The sequence below is a fragment of the Ursus arctos genome, unplaced genomic scaffold (assembly GCF_023065955.2).
Source record: "Ursus arctos isolate Adak ecotype North America unplaced genomic scaffold, UrsArc2.0 scaffold_3, whole genome shotgun sequence".
NCBI lineage: Eukaryota > Metazoa > Chordata > Mammalia > Carnivora > Ursidae > Ursus > Ursus arctos.
The window spans coordinates 90,979,645-91,000,456 of NW_026622985.1; the positions used below are offsets into that span (position 1 = coordinate 90,979,645).

The following is a 20,812-nucleotide window of genomic DNA, read 5'->3' on the forward strand; positions in this document are numbered from 1 at the left end:
CTGTGGTATACTTCCAAAAAATCTGAATCCCAGCCTAGACATGAAAAAACATCAAACCCAAATTGAGAGACGTTCTACAGAATACAGTGACCAATACTTTTCAAAAGTGTCAAAGTCAAGAAACACAAAAAAAAGTCAAGAAACTTTCATAGAAAGGAGGAGGCTAAAAAGAAAGGACAACTAAATGCTAGGTGGTAGACTAGAATGTATCCTGAAACAGAAAAAGGACAATCGTGGAAAAACTGGTCAAATCTGAATGAAGCCCATCATCTAGTTAATAGTAATGTACCAATGTTAATTTCTTAGTTTTGATCATTATACCATGGTTATGTAAGGTGCCCACATTAGGGAAAGCTGGATGAGGGGTATATAGAAACTCTCTGTACTATCTTTACAACTCGTCTTATTTATTTATTTATTTATTTATTTATTTATTTATTTATTTATTTGATAGAGATAGAGACAGCCAGCGAGAGAGGGAACACCAGCAGGGGGAGTGGGAGAGGAAGAAGCAGGCTCCCAGCAGAGGAGCCTGATGTGGGGCTCGATCCCATTACACCAGGATCATGCCCTGAGCCGAAGGCAGACGCTTAACCGCTGTGCCACCCAGGCACCCCTACAACTCTTCTGTAAATCTAAAATCATTCCTAAATATTAAGGTTTTTAAAAATAAGTGATAATTTACTTTTAAAATAAAATATTATGGAGCTAAATTTGCTCTTGGATACTTTTAAATTAACATTACTGGAGAAATGTGTAATTTTTCAGTTTCAGTTATTGCAAAGCAATTAGTTCAATTTGCAAGTGGGTGAAAATAGCATCCTCGTTTCACTTCTTATGTTCTACTCTATGTAAATGTTTACAGTCTTTGTCTTCTGATGCCTTAAGGTAGTTTTTCTAATGAATACAAATGAGAAGTGCAATCTTTGTTATGTGTTTTCCAATTCATAAAATTAGTAACATTAAGAATAATTTTAATAAAATTATATAGAATTTTAAAAATTATTTCCTTGCAGTAAATGTAATCCCAATGTAAGACAATATAACATATTCACAAATAGAAATAGGACACACCATTTCCCATTATCCCTCTGATTATCGTGGCAGGGAGGCCTCCTTCTCTCCTGCACTCACTCTCAGAGTATGTGCTGTCAAATATGTCCCAAGGTAAGCTCTGAGAAGCACAAAAAAATGTATAATTTGGGCACTTCTTACTCTGCCCCGGTCTCAGAAAGTTCCTGCAACTGCCAAGTCACGCCAATAACTAATATGTATCAGTTACACATTCCATTCTCACGAGGCTATACGAGATAGGAGTTATCATCACGTATGTCCATTTTTAAGAGAGATGACGAAGAAACTGGGGTTCAGGGGGGTCGGGCGTCCTGCCAAAGGGGCACAGCTAAGTGAGAGGGACCGCATGCATCTCAAACATCCGCTTGGGCCTCAGACTCCAGCCCAATAACAGGGCGGAGACAAGGAAGTGCGCGGTCGAGGGCGGAGGGTGCGGGGGTAGCCAGGCCCTCCCCAGGGAGCCCCTCCCAACCGCCCTTTGGCCAGACTTGGCCCCGGGCTTCTTTCCTCGCGCGGCTGCGCGGCAGAGAGCGCGGGGGCGGTCCTCCGGGGCAGGCCGGGAATCCAGGCGGGGTCGCCGCGTCCCGGGGTTAGGAAACGCTAGCTGCTGCAGAATGGGAGCTGTGCCGCGTACCCTGGAGCTCTTCTACGATGTGCTGTCCCCCTATTCCTGGTTAGGCTTCGAGGTAACTCCGGGAGCCCCCCTGGCCGGGGCTTGGAGGGCAAGGGAAGGGGGCGAGCGGGGCGCGGGGGTCGTGGTCTCGTGAAATTCTTGGCGCTGCCCGTCGCGGTTTAGGAAGCCAGGGGTGAAAGTCACTAAACGGTATACGGTCGCTGGCTTCTAGGTCGAGCCTTTATATCCTAAGGCAGGGGTTTCCCATGACAGTTTGGAATAAGAGGGGTAACTGCAAAGAATCAAGGAGAAATCCATGGCACAGCACCTCTTAGCCCTCCGATGTTAGTTTTTGGGGGGCGTAGTGCAGAACAGGATGGAGGCCGTCCACTGAGCAAAGTTCCTGGGATCGATTTCTTGGGACGGAGCAAAGTTCAGGGGATCGATTTCTGGGAGTGGAGAGTTTTGCCATTTAAAACCAAATAGTTTAGGGTGTGCGAATAACCCCTACTCTTTGTGCACTTAGAGCCTCTGGCTAATCAGTTGCCAGAGAACACCCCTCCCTCTCTCTGAGCGATTTTCACTCTGTCCATCTTACACACTGGCTCCCCATCTCCACCTCTGCTCCTGCAGGTCCTGTGCCGGTATAAGAACATCTGGAACATCAACCTGCAGTTGCGCCCCACTCTCATTGCCGGGATCATGAAAGACAGTGGTGTGAAGGCAGCAGCGTTTGGGACAGGGATTTGAGGGAAGGCGGCTTTCCAAAGTCCAGGGGGCTGCCCTCAACTGGGTCTTTACATTGGCACCAGCAGCTAGTAATTTGCACTGTGCTGAAAACCCGGGTAGAGGTCCCCCCAAGCCTGGGATCCTTCGGTAGTCTCTCACCAGTGTGCCCAAATTTCCACTTGCAGGAAACAAGCCACCAGCTCTGCTTCCCCGCAAAGCCCAATACCTGAGAAATGATATTAGGCTCCTGGGACAGCATGTCCAGGTTCCCATGCAGTTCCCCAAGGATTTCTTCTCTGTGATCCTTGAAAAAGGTAAAGAGTGAGATACAGATGGGGTATCAAGTGAAAGGCAGCAAAGTTGTAAATTGTAGTGCCAGGAAGTAGGGGCTGGCAACTACGTGAAATGAAACAAAGCTTGGGAAAACACAGGTCAGCGTTGAGTGAGCAAAAGTTTCTGGGGACCTAAGGGGAAGAAGAGCAGGACAAACCAACTATGAGAAATTTGGGTGGGAGGCTGAGGGCAGCTGAGCTCGGGGGATGTCAGAAGCAGGAAAGAGCCAGTCCTCCATGGGGAACAAGCTAGAAGAACCCTGCCTCTGAGGACCTCTGCCCCACAGGAAGTTTATCAGCCATGAGATTCCTCACCGCTGTGAACATGGAGCACCCAGAGATGCTGGAGAAAGTGTCCAGGGAACTGTGGATGCGTGTCTGGTCACGGGTGAGGGAAGAGCTCTGGGAACCTACTTGGGAGACCATGGATGACGTGCTGAGCCTCCCCTAGAACCTGGTTTCCTGAGTCCTGGTCCTGCCTTCCCCTGTTGTTCACTGGCCTACTGTCCCCCCATCTTACCCCTTACCACCCCCTTCCTGCCGAATATTCTCTTCTCAGGATGAAGACATCTCAGAGCCCCAGAGCATCCTGGCCGTGAGTGTCCTGGCTCTGTCCCCACTCCTCTCATAGGGAAGCTGAGAACAGCTGACGTTTAGGGGCAAAGAGGACACTGTTTTCATATCGGGTAGAAGAGGTCATAGTTATTTGGGGAGAAAGGGTATCTGTGTTTGAGGAGCCGAATTACTGAAAGGTTGGAACTCAGAGGATGTCCTCTATGTCACGGTTGAAAGGGGAAGTGCAAAATTCTGCATGGGTAGATTTTATTTCATGAAAGAGATCAGTGGGAGAGAGATGCTACATGTTGGCACCCCCAGATGGGGAGGGATGAAGTATTGGCCCCAAACACTCCGACACCAGACCTCACCAATATATCTAGAGTGGAAAGCAGGAGACTTTACAGACAGGCTTTAAAAAGAGAAAAAGAGATAACGGACTCAAGCCAGAATCCCACAGAAGCCTGAGTGGAAACACATGGAAATAGTTCAAAACATTGAAATGTGTGCCAGCCATAGATGGGGGTATAAAAAGTAAGTTTTTCTTTGGGATTAAATCAGGAAACTCAAAATGATATTTTCCCTTCCGTTTACAAAAGATAGTTGAGGCATTTTGAAGTTTAATACGTGAAATGGCAAATCACGAAGAATGGCCAATATGTTACTCCAGTGTTTTTATTCCTGCAAAGTATGTGCGCGAGCTTGTCCTACTACTTACTAAGTAACAGTCCTTTTCCATACCTTTGTAAACTCTTTGAAAGTATCATTCTTAGTTTCTACACAGCATTCCATTCAGTGGGCCTCCTTTTGTTTACTTAACTGTTCCCCTGTTGAACATTTGGTCTGGGACACAATTCTCTCATGTAGCCAAGTCAAAGACCCTGCCACATCAGAATGCACCTCATGACTTCCTGTTTCCCCCTCCACGTTGAGAAGGTCGGGTTGCAGTGGTTCTCAACCTTGGCTGTATATTTTAGTCACCTGGAGCACCTGGGCACTGCCTACCAAAAGTTCTGATGTAATTGTTCTAGGGGATGACCTATGAGTGGGATTTTTTAAAAGTTCCCTCGGGAGATTCTAGTATGCAGCCAAAATTGAGAACCAGTAATCCCAAATGATATCAACAAACCCCAAATTGAAACTTTTATTCTTGTTAAGCCCTGCTGGTGGCTATATCCCTGTGCCCTGCTCAAAAGTCCTCAGGAAATGCCATGAGAATTATAGCCCAGACCTTGATTCAAAAGAGCACAAGATATTCGGGAATTCTGAGAGAAGTTAAAAGGCAAGAGCCCAGACTTAATGTCAGGGGACTTGGATTCTAGTGTTGGCTCTGCCACTAACAAGTTCTTCAATGCCAACCAAGTCACGTACTGCCTCTAAACAGCAGTCCCCTCGCTGGTTAATAAAGAGGTAGGAAAGCTGGTTTCTAAGATGCCCTGTGGCTTTAAATTTCTGCACCTTGTTCTTTCCACCAATCACAAGATTTTAAAGGGGGGGGGGAGAAAAACAGCCCCTCTTAGCAAAGATAGACCTCTATTTGTGGGTGGGTGAAGGCCTTACCAGGAAAATGGGAGCAGAAAATAAAGACCAGAGTTTCTCCTGAGATCCCTACCCCACTAATGCAGACACAGTTGTGTTCCCTACCACATTCCCTCAGGCTGCAGAGAAGGCTGGCATGTCTACAGAACAAGCCCAGGGACTTCTGGAAGAGATCTCAACACCAAAGGTGAAGAACAAGCTCAAGGAGACCACCGAGGCAGCCTGCAAATATGGGGTGAGCAACTCTTGATGGCAGTCTCCAACCCCAGTGCTGAAGACTGAGGCTGAGCATCTGCTGGGTCCCCATGCTCCTGTTCTAAAAGTTGCTCCCAACATGAGTCCTCCCAACTGTCCCAGACAACCTTCATCCTCTCCCTTCCTGTCCCACAGTCCAAAGAAAGGAAGGGAGTGAGCTAGATGGTGAGAGGAAAGACAGAGCACCTGAGAATTAGAAACAGAAAACTCCTTAGAGCTCTGGAGCCTCTTAGCAGATTCCTCTTAGGCTGCTTTGCTTATATGACCTCAGACAAGTATTGACTCTTAGTCCTCCATCCCAGCCATTATGAACACCTGCTCTATCACCTTACTCCCTGCACTGTAACTGCTTTCTCCAGGCTTTTGGGCTGCCGGTCACTGTGGCCCATCTGGATGGCCAAACCCACATGCTGTTTGGCTCTGATCGGATGGAGTTGCTGGCACACCTGCTGGGTAAGTTACAGGTTCATGGTGAGCTGCCCTTGACCCTGGTCCCACCCCCATTTATCAGCTGACCAGAAGGACAGATCCAGAGCAAAAAAAAAAAAAATTCTATGCATTTCCAACAATGAAACCTCATACACAGAGGTTCTCAGGGTTGAATGGGGGGAAGTCACCTTCACTCCAATAGAAGAGAAGGAAGCCAAGCAGAGCTCTTCCTGGAAATCCCCTGGGGGCTTGTGGGGCCAGCCTCTGATGTGTGATTTTCTCCATCTAGGAGAGAAGTGGATGGGCCCTGTGCCTCCAGCCATAAATGCCAAACTTTAAGGATGGCTAGGGGGAGCAAAACTATTGGGATGAAAAAGCAGACCTTCTGCTTCCCCTACTTCCACTCTGACACTAGGATTCTGATTTCTTTGATAGAGGTTCCTCTATGGCCCTGTGGGCCATGGCACTGTGGAAGGGGCCGCGTGGTGCCCCAAACTCTGCTTTCTCTCAGAATAAACCTAATGCCATCAGGCATAACATTTCTGGGTCTGTGTCCTCTGTGGTCTTTGTGTGTTCTTCCTGCAGTCACCTCCTGTCCATTCTAGGTGTTTGCGAACAGCTCTTTCCATACTGCGAGCCCCACTGCCCCCCTCAGGTCAGCTTATGTGGAAGGAGAGGAAACAGTCCCTCTTCAGAGATGGAAAACTAAGCCAGATGGATTTTGCAACTAACCAGTTTGGCAGTTACTGTCTTCTGACCAGCCACAGTGCCTGAGACGGGGCTGGGATCAGAGAGAGCCAGAACTTGGCTGAGCTTCTGCCCAGATATTTGAACCAGTTCCAGCTACACTGAGAGCAGAACCTGGGCAAGGTGGCAGCCACAGGGCGACAGGCTGGAGTTGCCATGGCCTGGGAAGTTGCTCACCCTCAAAGCAGATCCTGAGAAAACCCTGGGGCCTCTCTTCCTAGCCTCATATAACCCCTGTTTCTTCCCACACAAACCTACAGCTTTCCCACTCCCTCAACTATTTATCCAAAGGCCCTGCTCTGTATGTACCAGCTGTGCAGTGATCAGAATACCTTGTGTTTCAGTAGTCTTTGGGCTTCTTTGAGAATACTCTTTATTCAGAAGCTGAAACCACACCTGGACATTTGTTGGGAAACAGGTATGTGTCCTACGATGGCTCAGTGGCTCCAGAGGCATTAAGAAGGGATTCCTTGGGGCGCCTGGGTGGCACAGCGGTTAAGCGTCTGCCTTCGGCTCAGGGCGTGATCCCGGCGTTATAGGATCGAGCCCCACATCAGGCTCCTCCGCTATGAGCCTGCTTCTTCCTCTCCCACTCCCCCTGCTTGTGTTCCCTCTCTCACTGGCTGTCTCTATCTCTGTCAAATAAATAAATAAAATCTTTAAAAAAAAAAAAAAAAAGAAGAAGAGATTCCTTGCCCCCACCCTCTGGCTCTTTCTCATCTCAGAGCTCATTTTTCCCTCTTATCCCCCGTCACTTGCTGATTTCCTCTTCTCCCCTCTTCCATTATTCCAGCATACTCCAGGATTTCAAGTCATCCTTACTAGGCTTATCTGCTAACTAACACCAGAAGTACATCCAAATACGTGCTCCCTCTTTCAAGCATTTCATGACATGTACAGCTAATATAAATTTAAAATATGGGAAAATGTCCAATAGTAAGAAACATAAGAGGAAATTAAAATGTTACTTCTCATATATTCAAGTTATATATTCAAGCATATAGAAGTTCTCATATATGCTGAGAGCATGGTGGTGGAGACAAAGTTTTATGAATAAACATGCTTGTCCCAATATTTGTGATATCAAGTAACTGAAATATCTAACAATAGGAGGATGTTTGAATAAGTTATGGTACATCCAGGATGTAATGTTTCATAGCCATCAAAAAGTATAGGTGTTTTTTTTAAAGATTTATTTATTTGAGAGAGAGCGAGCAAGCACACAAGTGGGAGGGGCAGAGGGAGAGGCAAAGAAAGAATCCCAAGCAGACTCCTCATGGAGTAGGGAGCCCAACATGTGGCTTGATCTCATGACCCTGAGGCCATGACCCAAGCCGAAAATCAAGGGTCAGGCACTCAACCAACTGCGCCACCCAGGCACCCCCCAAAATTCTATTTGTAAGGCATTTCAACATTGGAAATTCTTAGAATATAATATTAGTTGGAAAAAAGATGAAACTATATAGTAAGGTCTCAGTTATGTCTTGATGTATAAAAACACATTACAGAGGACAATAATATATTAATCCTGGAATAAAATATGCCAAAATGTTTCCATTTCACTTGTATGCTTTTTGAAATGATCATTTATTCTGACAAAAAATAGATAATATTTAAATAATAAAATAAAAATTTGTGGATTCACATTTGGGCACAATTGTGCATTCTTTCCATTATTTTTGAAACGTTATTGGTTACTTAACTTAATCCTAAATCTTATCCCAGACTAATGTGACATAATCTTTTATTGTAGATGCATATTTCCCAGCTTTGCCCAGTCTTCCTTCAAAGAGTCTAGCATCGTGTTTTCTTAATCAGATAGCAAATTTAATCTTTGGAGGAATGAGACAATTTCTAGACTAAACCTTACAAACATGACGTAGATTATAATGTCTGAACTTCTGCCAAGTAGAATCCAGTAGTCAGGGTTCTCCAAAGAAACAAACAGTAGCATATTTATAGGTATATATAAAAAGAGATCCGTTATCAGGGATTGACTCACATGGTTATGGAGGCCGAGAAGTCCCAAAATCTGCCATCTGCAAGCTGGAGGCCTGGGAAAGTGGGCTGGTGGTGTAGTTCCAATCCAGAACCCAAAGGCCTGAGAACCAGGAGCACCTGTGTCTGAGGGCAATAGAACATGGATGTCTCAGTTCAAGCACAGAAAGCAAGTTTGCCCTTCCTTTGCTTTTTTGTTCGGTTCAGGCCCTCAATAGATTGGATGATCCCCCTCCCCCCCCCCACATACACACATACGTGAGGGCCATGTTCTCTACTCAGTCCACGGATTCAAATGCTAATCTTTTCTGGAAACACCCTCACAGACACACCCAGAAATGTTTTGTCAGCTCTCTGGATGTCCCTTAGCTCAGTCAAGTTGACACATGAACTTAACTATGATAGTGAGAAAGGGGGAAGCCCCCAAATGCAGCTATATTTTTAAAATGAACACACTTTTTTCCTAACCCAAAGAGTTTCATACTTATTGTTAGTTTCTTCCTTTCCTCCCCCTCCAGTCAACAGTTGTAGCACCTTATAAAATTTGTAGTTATGTCAATACTCAGAATTCAACACTGAACCACTTTCTTGCATTGCAATTCAAATTCGAAACTAACCAAGTAACATGCTTCTAAAACAAACTCCTTAGGTAAAATTTCTAGAATTATATTTTTTTACAGGCCCAAAACAAGCATTAATTAACAACAAAGTATCACACGCATGTAGTAAAACAAAAGGGAAAAAACCAGCAAGGTATCAAGTGAAAAGTGAAGAGTCTCCCCTTTGTCATTCCCATTCCTACTCTGGTTTATTTGTGGTGCAACCAGAAATGTCCATATGTTTTAGCACACGAATGTCAGACATGATTCAGAGGGAGTCAGTCTGCCCTTCATCCAGTTTCCCCAATGACAACGTCTTGCGCAGCTACAGCACAATGACACAACCAGGAAACTGACAGTGATGCACTCCATCAAACCCTTTTCAGATTCCACCACTTTTTCATGCACTCATTTGTGTGTCTGGTTTCGGTTCTGTATAATTTTACTGTGTGTGTGACTACCATCACAGTCAAGATACAAAATATTTCTAGCATAAAGGGGTCCTCATGTTCCCGTTTCATTAGCTAGGCCACCTTCTGCCCTCCCCACTTCCCTAAGCCCTGGCAATGACTATCTGTTCTTCATATAGTTTTCTCATTTCAAAAGTGCTATATTAATGGCATCAGACTGGCTTATTTTCACTCAGCAGATTCCCCTGAGATCCATGCAAGGCGTTGTGTGTCTCAGTGGTCTGTCCTTTTGATTGCTGAGTAGTATTCCATGGTATGGATATGCCAGAGTTTGTTTAACCTGTTCAAGGACATTTAGGTGGTTTCCAGTTTGGTGCTATTACAAATAAACCTGCTGTGAATATTCTTGTACAGGTTTTTGTGTGCACACAAATTTTCATTTTGGGGGGTAAATGTCAGGAGTACAACTGTTGGGTCATATAGTAAATGTATGGTTAGTTGTATAAGGAACTGCTGCATTTTTCCTGAGTGGCCAAACCATCCTAACCTTCCCACCAGATATGCATGAGTGATCCAGTTTCTCTGCATCCTTACCAGCATTTGGTGTTATTACTCTTTTTAAACTTTAGCCATTCTGATAGGTGTATAAGTGCTATCTCATAGTGATTTTAATTTGCATTTTCTAAGGGCTAATGAACATCTTTTTGTGTGCTTCTTTGCCATCTGTACAGCCTCTTCAGTGAAATATCTGTTCCCACCTTTTACCCATTTTCCAACTGGATTGTTTTTGAAATGTCCATACTGTCCTTAACAGTTTATTTATAAGTAGGCTCCACACCCAGCCTGGAGCCCAATGCAGGACTCAAACTCACGACCCTGAGATCAAGACTTGAGCTGAGACCAGGAGTCGGATGCTTAACCAAATGAACCACCCAGGTGCCCCTTAAGTTTTTTTGTTTTTTTTTTTAAGTAGGCTCCACAACCAATGCGGGGCCCAAACTCAACGACCCTGAGATCAAGAATCACATGCCCAGCTGACTGAGTTAGCATATTTTAAAAGAATGTACAAACTGTAAGAACACAATTTGAAACAACTGGGGGAAAATAACATGGACTGGATATTAGATGATACTAAGGAATTAACATTAATTTTATTAAGTGTAATAATGGCAAGGTAGCTGGGCACGATTAAGTTCTCATCAGTTGGAACTGCATTCTGAAACACTCAGAAGTGACAAGCTGCCTTTAAAGTGGAAGGAGTAGATGACACGTAATTGTTGAAGCTGACTGATGGGTACACGGAGAGTTCCTTATACTATCCTCTCCCCTTTTATGTGTGTTGGGATATATCCATAATGAAAATGTTTTTAAAATGTACTGACTGACTGGCTCAGTACAGCATACAACCCTTGATCTCAGGGTCATGAGTTTGAGCCCAACATTGGGTGTAGAGTTTACTTTAAAAGAAAAGAGAGAGAGAAAAGAAAATGTACTGAGATTTCAATTCTGTGATGTTACACATCTCACCATGTCCCCACACTACTGTGCACACAAGGTCAGCCTCAGCCTCCTGGACTGGCGACCTGTGCACTCACATGGGGCCTCATGACTGGTGTGGTGCTCTGCCTGGTCCTGAAATTCTTAATTTCAATTAAGGGGTCCTGCATTTTCGTTTTGCAGCAGACCTCACAAATTATGTACCGTAGCCGCTCCTATAAGCACATAATATGTGCTGAGTAAATGTTTATCAAATAAATGGGCCAAAAAAGAGCAGAACCTGAGTGAGAGAAGGGAAAAAGAGATGGGAATGGCAAAGGAGAAAGAGAGAACTAGGTCAAAGAGGAGATGCAGGAAGTCTCAAAATAGAAAGGCTGCATGGGGATTGCAGCAAGGGGTGCTGCCGGGGAGGTGCACAGAGAAAGCAGGAGTCCAGCTGGAAGATGAACCTGGGGTGCACTATTCATCATTCTCCTCAGAGGAATCACAGTCCTTCATTTGACTATGATTCCCAGGTATAAGCAAAAGTGAAAGCAGAAAGAAGTAGCCACTTGGACCCCAGGGAAAGAGGGGAGTGTTGGCTAGGAGGCCAACTGGACCACTGTTCCTCACTCATCCCATGACCTTAATCCCAGAGAGTTCCTTCCGTGTCTTCATAGGGGACTGCGGAAAACTGAAACCCTTGGCTTGGATCAGACCAGCTCCCTCTTTGGGCAAGCCCATGTTCAAGGGTATGGCTAGCTCTAGCTGATGCCAGACCAAAAAAGAATGGAAAAGGTGGGGAGGCAGTTGAGAGAGGATCAAGGGATCAAAAGATCATGAATCATTAGATCAGCAAATATTCACTAATTACCAATCAATAAGTGTGTATTATCTACACCATGCATAATGATGAGATGGATGTAAAAGGAGTGTAAACAAACCCCATTCCGACCCATGATGCATTCTGATCCCCACCCTTGTCAGCACTGAGTCTGCTGGGAAGCCCAGCAGCACTTTGTTCCGTGTCACTTTGTACCCTTACAGTTAGTCATATACACACCTTTCCTTTTAGGAGCAGTCAGCTCTTTAAGAGTGAGATTCCTGTCAGATCTACTGAATATACCTTGGAGTGTCCTGTATAGCAAGTGAACAGTAAAAATTTATTGAATCCAAGTCTCATAACTCGCTGTTGATCAGGGTGTGGGCAAACAGATACTCCTGCAATGTGAGCAGAGAGTGAATTTTTCTAACTCTTGAGAGCAAACAGCAATATCTATCAAAAACTTCACTTTCAGGAATTTTTCTGATTTATACATATGAATAAAAACGTGTATACAAGTGTAGGAATTGCAAAATCCTGGAAACAAACTAAAAGGTTATCAGTGGTTATCATTAAAGAAATTAATTGTTGTTCCATAAAATAGAAACCATTTTCAAGAGTATAATAGATGGAAAGTAACCAAAACAATAGTCGCCTGTGGGGTTGACAGGGAAGGGGCATGAGGGAACTTTCTGGATGATAGTAATGCTTCGTATCTTGATTGGAGTTTGAGTTACACAAGTTTAAGTCTTTATCAAAACTTATGGAGTGGTCCACTAATAATCTGTGCATTTCACTGTGACAAATTTTATTTCAAAAGAGAAAAAGTTAATTGATATTTAACTCTAGTTACTTTCATGCGTGCAGAAAGATGAAATAGCTTACAGAAGGTCACACAGCAAGTAAGCAGTAGGAATGAGTTTTGAAACCGGGTCTGCGCATCTCTAAAAATATGTGCTTAACCATAACCACAAATACCTCTCTGTTTTCTCTTATTTAGGGACATACTCATGTGGACTCCTTTGCCGCTATCTGCAGACATCTCATAAACACATGTTTTTTTGTGTGTGTGGTTTTGTTTTTTTTTTTGTCCCTGGGCAACAACCACATTCAACTTCTCAAATTCGAGAATCACTTTTTGTGGCGTAGTGCTGAATAGCTGAGCTGGAGGGACAGCCTGAACCTCATAGTCACTCAGTGCATTCCCAGTGAGCTTTGTGCAGTATTACAACTAGTTGATGAGAGTGAGAATGTGTATTTATCCTTACGTACTTGAGAATTCATCATTTATGGGAAGCATTTCCAGCCCAGAAATATCAATGATGCTGATATACTTCATATTAAATCATTTATCCACCTTCCCTACACGTTTGAAAGAGTTGTGGATAAGGCAACAAATACAAAGAGAAACACTCTCAACTGGGTTAAAAGGGCAAGATTCTGAGTTTGATTCTAACTAAACAAATCGTGTACTTTCTCTGAGCTGGTTTTCTCCTCCGTAACATAAAAATGATAATCAGACTTACCCACATGATTGTCAAGGATCAAATGAGATTGGGCCAATTTGTTTCTACACACACACAAACATACACACGTATCCTCACTTACACTCTTTTTTTTAAAAAGTCACCTGCACATTGGGCTTCTAGAGCTATCCAGGTAAAAGTCTTACCTTTTGTCATCAGTATTAATTGGCTCATAAAAGATAAACATCCTGATACAGGGCCTGCAATCCTAATTTTCCATTCTTGCCTTACATATTGATAACTTCATTTAATCTTATGATAATCTCTTTTGCTGCCTTTGCTCTCTGAAGGTCAGCCTTTTCTTAAGATGCCAAACAGTGGGGAAAATAACATCTAACCGCTCCTCCCGGGAAGACCCCAGAGTTATGATTTTAGAATGTCATAGGTGTTTTGTTAAATTATCACTATTAAATCAGCCAAAAAGAGTGTTTAGAGTCAGATGACATAGTGTTTAAGAGCCAGGTTTATGGATTGGGACTACAGGTTGAAATCTTGGCCCCACCCTTGATTAGCTATACATTTTCCTCAAGTTTCTGATCTTACCTATTAAATGAACATAATAATAGCAACTACCTTTTATTACATTATATTTTTAATTACTTAATTTGTGCGAAGCATTTAGCACAGTGAACAGTACACAAAACACTCCACACATGTTGGCTACAAGTACAAAGCAGACTCAGATTCAGAAACACAAAATCACAAGAGTATGGAGGCGTAGAGAAGTGCTCTGTGGTAGACATCAACTACCCTTCACAGGAAGCCTGACAATTATCTCTGCTTCTCCCTCCCCCACCCCACTTCCCTTCACTATCCCCTCCCAAAATGAGGTGGGCATAGTGGGCCCACCTAAGGCAGTAATCCGGCCTCTAACGTACATGGTGGTTTGTAGAGGAACGTGAGTAGAAAGCAGAATGACCAATAGTATCTTCAGCATTTATATTTTGCTAAGGATACTAAGTTGATGAAGAAAAAAAGGAAGGTAATACCTTTGGGAAGAAGTTTGGCCATACCTATTTGGAGCAACAAAAGCTTTCTTTCACATTGCTTGTCTCAGTGATGACATTTCTTAGAATTCAACAGGAGGAAATAATCCAAAAAGAAGGTAAAACTACATGTAAGAAGAGGTTCATTGTAGAATCATTTTTAAATGGCTTTATGGAAGCATAATTCACCCTTTTAAAGTATAAAATTCAGTGGGTCTTTTATAGCATATTCAGAGTTGTGCAAGCATCACTACTAATTTTTTTTTAAGATTTACTTATTTTAGGTGGGGAGGGGCAGAGAGAGGGAGAAAGAGAATCCCAAGCAGGCTACACATGGAGTCCGACAAGGGGCTCCATCCCATGACCCCAAGATCACAACCTGAGCTGAAATCAAGAATCGGATGCTTCACTGATTGAACTACCCAGGTGCCCCGCATCACCACTAATTTTTAAATGTTTTCATTACCCCCAAGAGAAATCCATTAGCAGTTACTCCCCATTCTTCCCTCTCTCCAGCCCCTGACAACCACCTAATCTACTTTCTGTCTCTTGAAACATTTGATGACCAAAAAAAAAAAAAAAAAATTTGAGTAAAATAAACTCAATGCTACCAAGTAACATAACATAAAGGTATGTTAAATAATGGTACATCCATTCGATAAAATATTATGTGGCTGTTAAAAATACCACAACAAAGACTGTATCAAAAGGTGAACTATATGTGAAACAATGTTTAATTTTTTTGTTTTAAATACAAAATGGTGAGTACTCTGATTTCAACCAGTGTGTGGACAGACTAGAAGAAATGTGTAGAAATTTTAAATGGCCATGTTAGGATAAGGAGATTGCGGATGATTTTTTTTTCTTTATAACCTTTAAATATTTTGCAAGATTTTATACTTAACAAGTGGAATTTTTAGGGGTGCCTGGGTGGCTCAGTGGGTTAAGCAGCCAACTCTTGATTTCAGCTCAGGTCATGATCTCAGGGTCTTGGGATTAAGCCCCTACATCGGGCTCCATGCTCAGCAGGGAGGCTGCTTAAGAATTCTCTCTCCCTCTGCCCCCTCCTCTCTCTCTCTCAAATAAAGAGTAACAGTATTAAAAAATGGAATTTTTAGAAAATCTATTTAAAATTATCATGATAGAGAATATATTGAAGGCATAGCCAGCTAGCAGTCCAGCTTTCCTGACTTGGAACCAGTTCTTAACTCAACTAGCAAGTTTCTCTAGTGTAGGCTCCTTCTGGCAACCAAGAGCCTTATGCTACAAAGATCTCATTCTTCCAACTGCAAATCCTTTCACACTATAGACATTCAGCCCCCCCCTTTGACTCCCTTGCCTGTCAGCCTACAACCCCCCATCTCACTATCCAGAACACACTTCTTCTTCTTCTTCTTCTTCTTCTTCTTTTTTTTAAGATTTTATTTATTTATTTGACAGAGATAGAGACAGCCAGCGAGAGAGGGAACACAAGCAGGGGGCATGGGAGAGGAAGAAGCAGGCTCATAGCCTAGGAGCCTGATGTGGGGCTCGATCCCAGAATGCCGGGATCACGCCCTGAGCTGAAGGCAGACGCTTAACCGCTGTGCCACCCAGGCCCCCCAGAACACACTTCTTAACAAAGCCCTCTTATCATACATATCAATGACTCTTGACAAATTTCCTTCTGTTAATATATTAACTGTAGATGTGAACCCTTTTTTTTTTCTAAGATTTTATTTTTAAGTAATCTCTATACCTGACATGGGGCTCGAACTCATGACCTTGAGATCAAGAGTTGCCTGCTCTACCAACTAAACCAGCCAGGTGTCCCAGATGCAAATCCTTCTGATCCTAGTCATACTTTCCTTATAGGAGATGAACAGTATGGAAATTCATGTAAACAAAACAACCAGCTCTCACCCCACTCTCCATTCCTACTTCCTACAGAGACACAGCTCATTTGGACTACCACAGCCTTCCTGTTACAACTCCTCCCTCTCCTCTATCTGGTCAGAGAATCATCATTGACATTCCATCACTATACACATCTGCATTCTACTCCAGGCACCCTCATCCTTCTTTCCCTCCCTCCCTTCCTCTCTCCTCTCCCTCTCCCACTCTCTCTCTCTCTCTCTCTCACATACACACACACACACACACACACACACACACTCAGACACTCCACATATCCTCTGATGCAGCCACCCTGGCTATGCCCCACGACCATCCTTGGGATTAGATTTGTGCCCCATTATCTCCTACTCCCATTGGTTTGTCCAGTGGTAACACTCTGAAGGCCTGGAACCCAGCCTTGTGTCCTTCTCTGTGTCTCAAGAATAAAGTATGCCTCCATCCTCTACACTTCCCAGCACGTACATCACCTAGACTTATTACCAGGATTCCCCTTAAAAGAGTGGTCATAGAGGCGCCTGGGTGGATCAGTTGGTTAAGCATCTGCCCTCAGCTCAGGTCATGATCCCAGGATCCTAGGATCGAGCCCCACAGTGGGCTCTTTGTTCAGCGGGGAGCCTGCTTCTCCCTTTCCCTAAGCCTGCTGCTCCTCCTGCTTGTGCTCTCTCTCTCTGTCAAATAAATAAAACCTTAAAAAAAAGAGTGGTCATAGGGGCACCTGGGTGGCTCAGTTAAGTGTCTGCCTTTGGCTCTGGTCATGATCCCAGGGTTCTGGGATCAAACCCCACATGGGGATCCCCGCTCAGTGGGGAGCCTGTTTCTCCCTCTCCCCCTCTCCCCTGCTTATGCTCTCTCTCTCTCTCAAATAAATAAATAAAATCTTAAAAAAAAAAAAAAAAAAAAAAGAGTGGGTCCTGGATCTCCAGTGTGTGGCGAGGCCAGACAAGATGGTAACCTCCTAATGAGAGCATTCAACTGTTTAGTAAGTACCTACCATGTGTCAGGAACCATGTCAATTGCACGGATTCAACTTATTGAAACTAATCACTTACTTTGAAAAGCTCACAGTGGAAGAAAGTTATGTAAACAGAAAATTACTATATAAACAGCTAAAGGCCTGAACAGGAGTAGGAAGGAATGCTGTGGAGACATCCACAGCAGGCACGACCTTGGACGTGGCTTTTGAAGAATCAAGAGTTAACTGGGCCAAGAAGCATACACAAAAATGTCTTACAGGTCTGCAGAAAACAAGTTCAAAGAAATGGTACTTTGGCAGCTGAAGCACGACACGCCATCTCATGCCCACAGCAAATCATGCAAAGCCCTGCGATCTAGAGATTAAATAAACCACGGCCTCTGCTCCAGGCATAAAATATATTACCTAAATATTAAGACAAAGTACTCAGAATATGGTGCGCATTGAGGAAAGAAGAGGAAACTGAATACAACTCTGGTCCTAAGTACAAAGATCATTGGGGTGGGGACGAGGGCGCAAGTGCATTCTCATTAAGGCACTGTAGGGGGTGGGCGGTATAAAAACCAAAAAAAAATCAAGGTGGGGCAATAGCCGGTCAGCTGTAAGCAGAAAGGGGAGGAGGAAGCCTGCGCAGGAACTGAGGGATTGGAACAGACAAGTGGGTGGAGCCACTGCGCTCCACCTCCCCCCCTCCTCCCGCTCCCCTACAACCTACTTTCTGCGGAGTCGTCCAGACAAGTGAGGGAGGAATTCCTAACACCGGTGAGAAGGGTAGGAGGGCCATGGGATTGGGGTTAGGGTTCAAGCAGGGGGTCTGGACCCTACCTAGAGTCTGTGGCTTCTTGCTATGCAGAGTTCAGGGAATTCCTAATGGGTTGGTTCTGGGGTGCTGCTGCCCAGGCGTTGCTGCTGTGTTGCTGAGGGAAAAGGCTTCTCCCCACCAGCTTCCTAGCCCTTGTGGTAACTACAGACAGGAAACTTGAAATCTGAGCTTACTGAGTTAAGGCCGGTAGAGGATGGGATAACCTGGCAGACAGGGAAAGATCAGGAGTTATGTGGGCCTCTGTCCATTGCCCTAGGCCTTTGTAAGATTCTCACATAATTGTGTCCCTTTGTTGCATCCATGTGCGCTTTCTCCCCTCAACCGGAGCATGGGCTGAGTGGAGGAAATGGGAAGATGAGGTCAGACAGGGTAGGTGGTGTTCCTCCCCAACTGCTTTCCCCAACAAGGTCTAACTGGGGAGATGGGGGCGGGTAGGGTGGAGGTCCATTGCAGAGCAATTGGAGAGAAAAGGCAGGGCCTGCCTGCCTCATCACCTGGATTCCACAGATGCTGGTGAGCACAGAGGCCCCAGGCAGGGCCAGCCAAGACTGGGTCTTGGATGGTGTAAAAAGATAGAGCTGGAAGGGAGAATGCAGAGAAGGAAGAAGGAAGACAGGGCCATGACACAGTAAGTTGCATGAAGACTCCCAGGCTTATTTCCTGGCTACTCCACACATACTGATATCCTGGGACAGCAGTGTGATCCTAGAGAGAATTACAAAGCTGAAGGGAACCCTGAAGATCATATATTTGGGCCATTTGATTTGAGATTGAAGAACCTAAAACCTAAAGGTGTCTAATATAGTTACTTTGGAATCTGACCTGGACAGGATGCCAACTGCTGGTTTAGACACACCTGTGTGTCTTTTTGCAGGAGCCTGGGGAGGGGCCATGGTGCCAAGCCAGTTGTGGGGGAGACTGGAGAAGCCGCTTCTCTTCCTGTGCTGCACCTCCTTCCTCCTGGGGCTGGCTTTACTGGGCATACAGCCGGACATCGCCCCTGTTGCTTATTTCTTTCTCGCCTTGGGTGGCTTCTTTTTGTTTGTCTGCCTCCTGGCATGTTCTCTGGAATGGGGGTTCCGATCAATGCAGACGGAGAGCCCAGGGGCCTCAGGCAATGCACGGTGAGTTAAGGGGTGGGCAGAAGTCTAGGAATACACGATGGATCCTTTTTCCCTGTGTCCCTCTAGTCTCTCAGACATACAGCTCTGCTTTCCTGTTACTGGATCTATGAGGGGATGGGTGGGGTCAGGGGGGTGGGGTGGGTCTTTTGCCAAAAGAAGATGGTAAAGGGAAAAAGGACTCCTTTTAGGAGGCCACCAGTGACCTTATTTCTTCTCCCTCAGCGACAATGAAGCTTTTGAGGTGCCAACCTACGAAGAGGCTGTGGTGTTGGAATCACAATGCCGCCCCCAGCAGCTAGATCAACCACCCCCCTACAGCAGTGTTGTAATTCCCCCAGGACTTGAAGAAGGACAGCCTAGCCATCCAGAGGGCCCTGATAGAGCCAGACTAGAAAGGCGAGTGGGCTCAGAGGGGTCTATGACCCCACAAAACTCTGGAAGAGTTCCAGTCAGCCTTCGGCTTCGGGGACCCCGGGTCATGTCCACTGCCCCTGATCTGCAGAGCTTGGGGGTCCCCTCCAAGTTGGAGCCTCTTACTCCACCCCCTGCCTATGATGTCAGCTTTGGTCAACCCGATGATGATGTTTTCTTTGAAAACAACTGGACACCTCCCTAAAAGACTTTCCCACGATATATCATCTCTGCACCAGACCTGTTCATGCATTTGACCAACATTTTCCAGTGCCTGCTGTGTCAGGAACTGTGTTTCTGTGTGGGGAAATGAACACAGAGGGGAGTCAGGCTGTTGTAAGCCTTTTCCAGCTGAGATGTATGTGGCACAGTTTGAGTCTTCAGGTAACATTCAGTGACCTACCCCATATCCGATATTTTCAGAGTTAGATGGAGGAGTGATCCAGAGAATCTGAAGGAAGAAAAGAAACATTTGAGTGACAGCTATGTTGTTTCTGTTCTGAGTGCTTCTCTCTACCAGCTCAATTAGGCTTCCCAGCCATGTGAGATGTTACTACCCTCATTTGAAAAATGAGGATACCAAGGGACAGAGAAGTTTGAGAGTTTGCATGGGGGCACACTGCTAGTAAACAGCATAAAAATGATTTTGACTTTACTCTTCTGATTCCAGATCCTACTGTATTTTCAATTATAAGGTCATCCACAAATCTCTCAATCTCTATCTTGGACAACTACTGGACAGAGGTGGGAGACTTCCTCTAGACAGAATGGCGGAATAGTTACGTCTGCAGGCAGTGAGGCCTGTGTGACCAAGGGTGTGTGCCCAGCCTCCTGGATAAGCAAAACTAATCAAAGCTGCGACAGCCCTGGTCCAAGTAGACAGTTTCTGCCCAGGGCCTGAAGAGCAGTCTCCAGTGCTTCCTACCTGGAAGCAGAGGAGTAAGCTGCCCCAGGAGGAGGGGCTTCCGATTTTGAGATGGGCGGATGAAGGTCAGAAAGGATAAAACAGGAGCTTGGCGGGGGGTGGCAGTATCTAAGGCTCCCTCTTGACTCCCCTATGAAGCGCTGGAGCCACCCGCACGGTGTCTAACCGTTAAGCCTCACCCCTGCGCTCTGACCACAGGGTTTTACCCCAGTCCCCCGGTCCGGCTTCCTCAAATCAAAACAGAACGTAAGGATTTCTGGAATCGTGCTGTGGCTGCGATGAAGGTTTTAGGCACCGGGAGCTGCCCAGCCATCGCTGACCCACCCTCCTCAGGGATGCGCTCCCCACTTGGGCATTCGTCCGTTGTGCGGTATCTGTCTAACGACTTCCAGTGCTCTCCATCTCCTCCTTACCCTCGCCCCAATAGTTCAATAAAGTCGAAAGTCCGGCCAAACTCGTTTCTGTAAAGTGCTTCCAATAGGCGGGTGAGGCAGGGTGGGAGGCGCCGGAGAGCGAGCCGTGATTTCCGCGGGAACCGACGACCAATCGGATTCCCGCGTAGGACGGAG

At 45.1% G+C, this 20,812-nt stretch overlaps 2 protein-coding genes across 8 annotated transcripts; both read left to right on the forward strand.

Annotated features, from left to right (window-relative positions):
- Nucleotides 1-1,604: 1,604 nt before the first annotated feature.
- On the forward strand, nt 1,605-6,065 carry GSTK1 (glutathione S-transferase kappa 1). Of its 4 annotated transcripts, XM_026512905.4 has the most exons (8): nt 1,605-1,760; nt 2,321-2,402; nt 2,602-2,730; nt 3,036-3,136; nt 3,308-3,343; nt 4,961-5,077; nt 5,457-5,550; nt 5,816-6,065. In XM_026512905.4, exons 1-8 carry the CDS (start codon nt 1,689-1,691, stop codon nt 5,863-5,865), a joined length of 681 nt encoding a protein of 226 aa, XP_026368690.1. In that variant the 5' UTR covers nt 1,605-1,688; the 3' UTR covers nt 5,866-6,065. The 4 variants fall into 4 exon arrangements, with proteins under 4 accessions (XP_026368690.1, XP_057160180.1, XP_057160179.1 ...); XM_057304196.1 differs by having other exon boundaries at nt 1,624-1,760; nt 5,457-6,065; XM_057304198.1 differs by lacking the exon at nt 3,308-3,343 and having other exon boundaries at nt 1,626-1,760.
- An 11,583-nt stretch (nt 6,066-17,648) lies between these two features.
- On the forward strand, nt 17,649-20,697 carry TMEM139 (transmembrane protein 139). 4 transcript variants are annotated; one of them, XM_026512955.4, is made up of 3 exons: nt 17,649-17,722; nt 18,658-18,907; nt 19,130-20,697. In XM_026512955.4, exons 2-3 carry the CDS (start codon nt 18,675-18,677, stop codon nt 19,521-19,523), a joined length of 627 nt encoding a protein of 208 aa, XP_026368740.1. In that variant the 5' UTR covers nt 17,649-17,722; nt 18,658-18,674; the 3' UTR covers nt 19,524-20,697. The 4 variants fall into 4 exon arrangements, 3 of the variants coding, with proteins under 3 accessions (XP_026368740.1, XP_057160183.1, XP_026368731.1); XM_057304200.1 differs by having other exon boundaries at nt 17,675-17,731; XR_006411009.3 differs by lacking the exon at nt 18,658-18,907 and having other exon boundaries at nt 17,653-17,722; nt 19,130-19,218.
- Nucleotides 20,698-20,812: the final 115 nt, after the last annotated feature.

Bases quoted from the DNA above. Each gene is read 5' to 3' on its own strand.
- GSTK1 (XM_057304196.1), top strand. From the start codon at position 1,689: ATGGGAGCTGTGCCGCGTACCCTGGAGCTCTTCTACGATGTGCTGTCC. The intron at 2,731-3,035 runs GTAAAGAGTGAG...TCTGCCCCACAG, and splicing joins CTCTGTGATCCTTGAAAAAG to GAAGTTTATCAGCCATGAGA. The intron at 3,137-3,307 runs GTGAGGGAAGAG...TTCTCTTCTCAG, and splicing joins GGATGCGTGTCTGGTCACGG to GATGAAGACATCTCAGAGCC.
- TMEM139 (XM_026512946.4), top strand. From the start codon at position 18,615: ATGCCAACTGCTGGTTTAGACACACCTGTGTGTCTTTTTGCAGGAGCC. The intron at 18,908-19,129 runs GTGAGTTAAGGG...CTTCTCCCTCAG, and splicing joins GGGGCCTCAGGCAATGCACG to CGACAATGAAGCTTTTGAGG.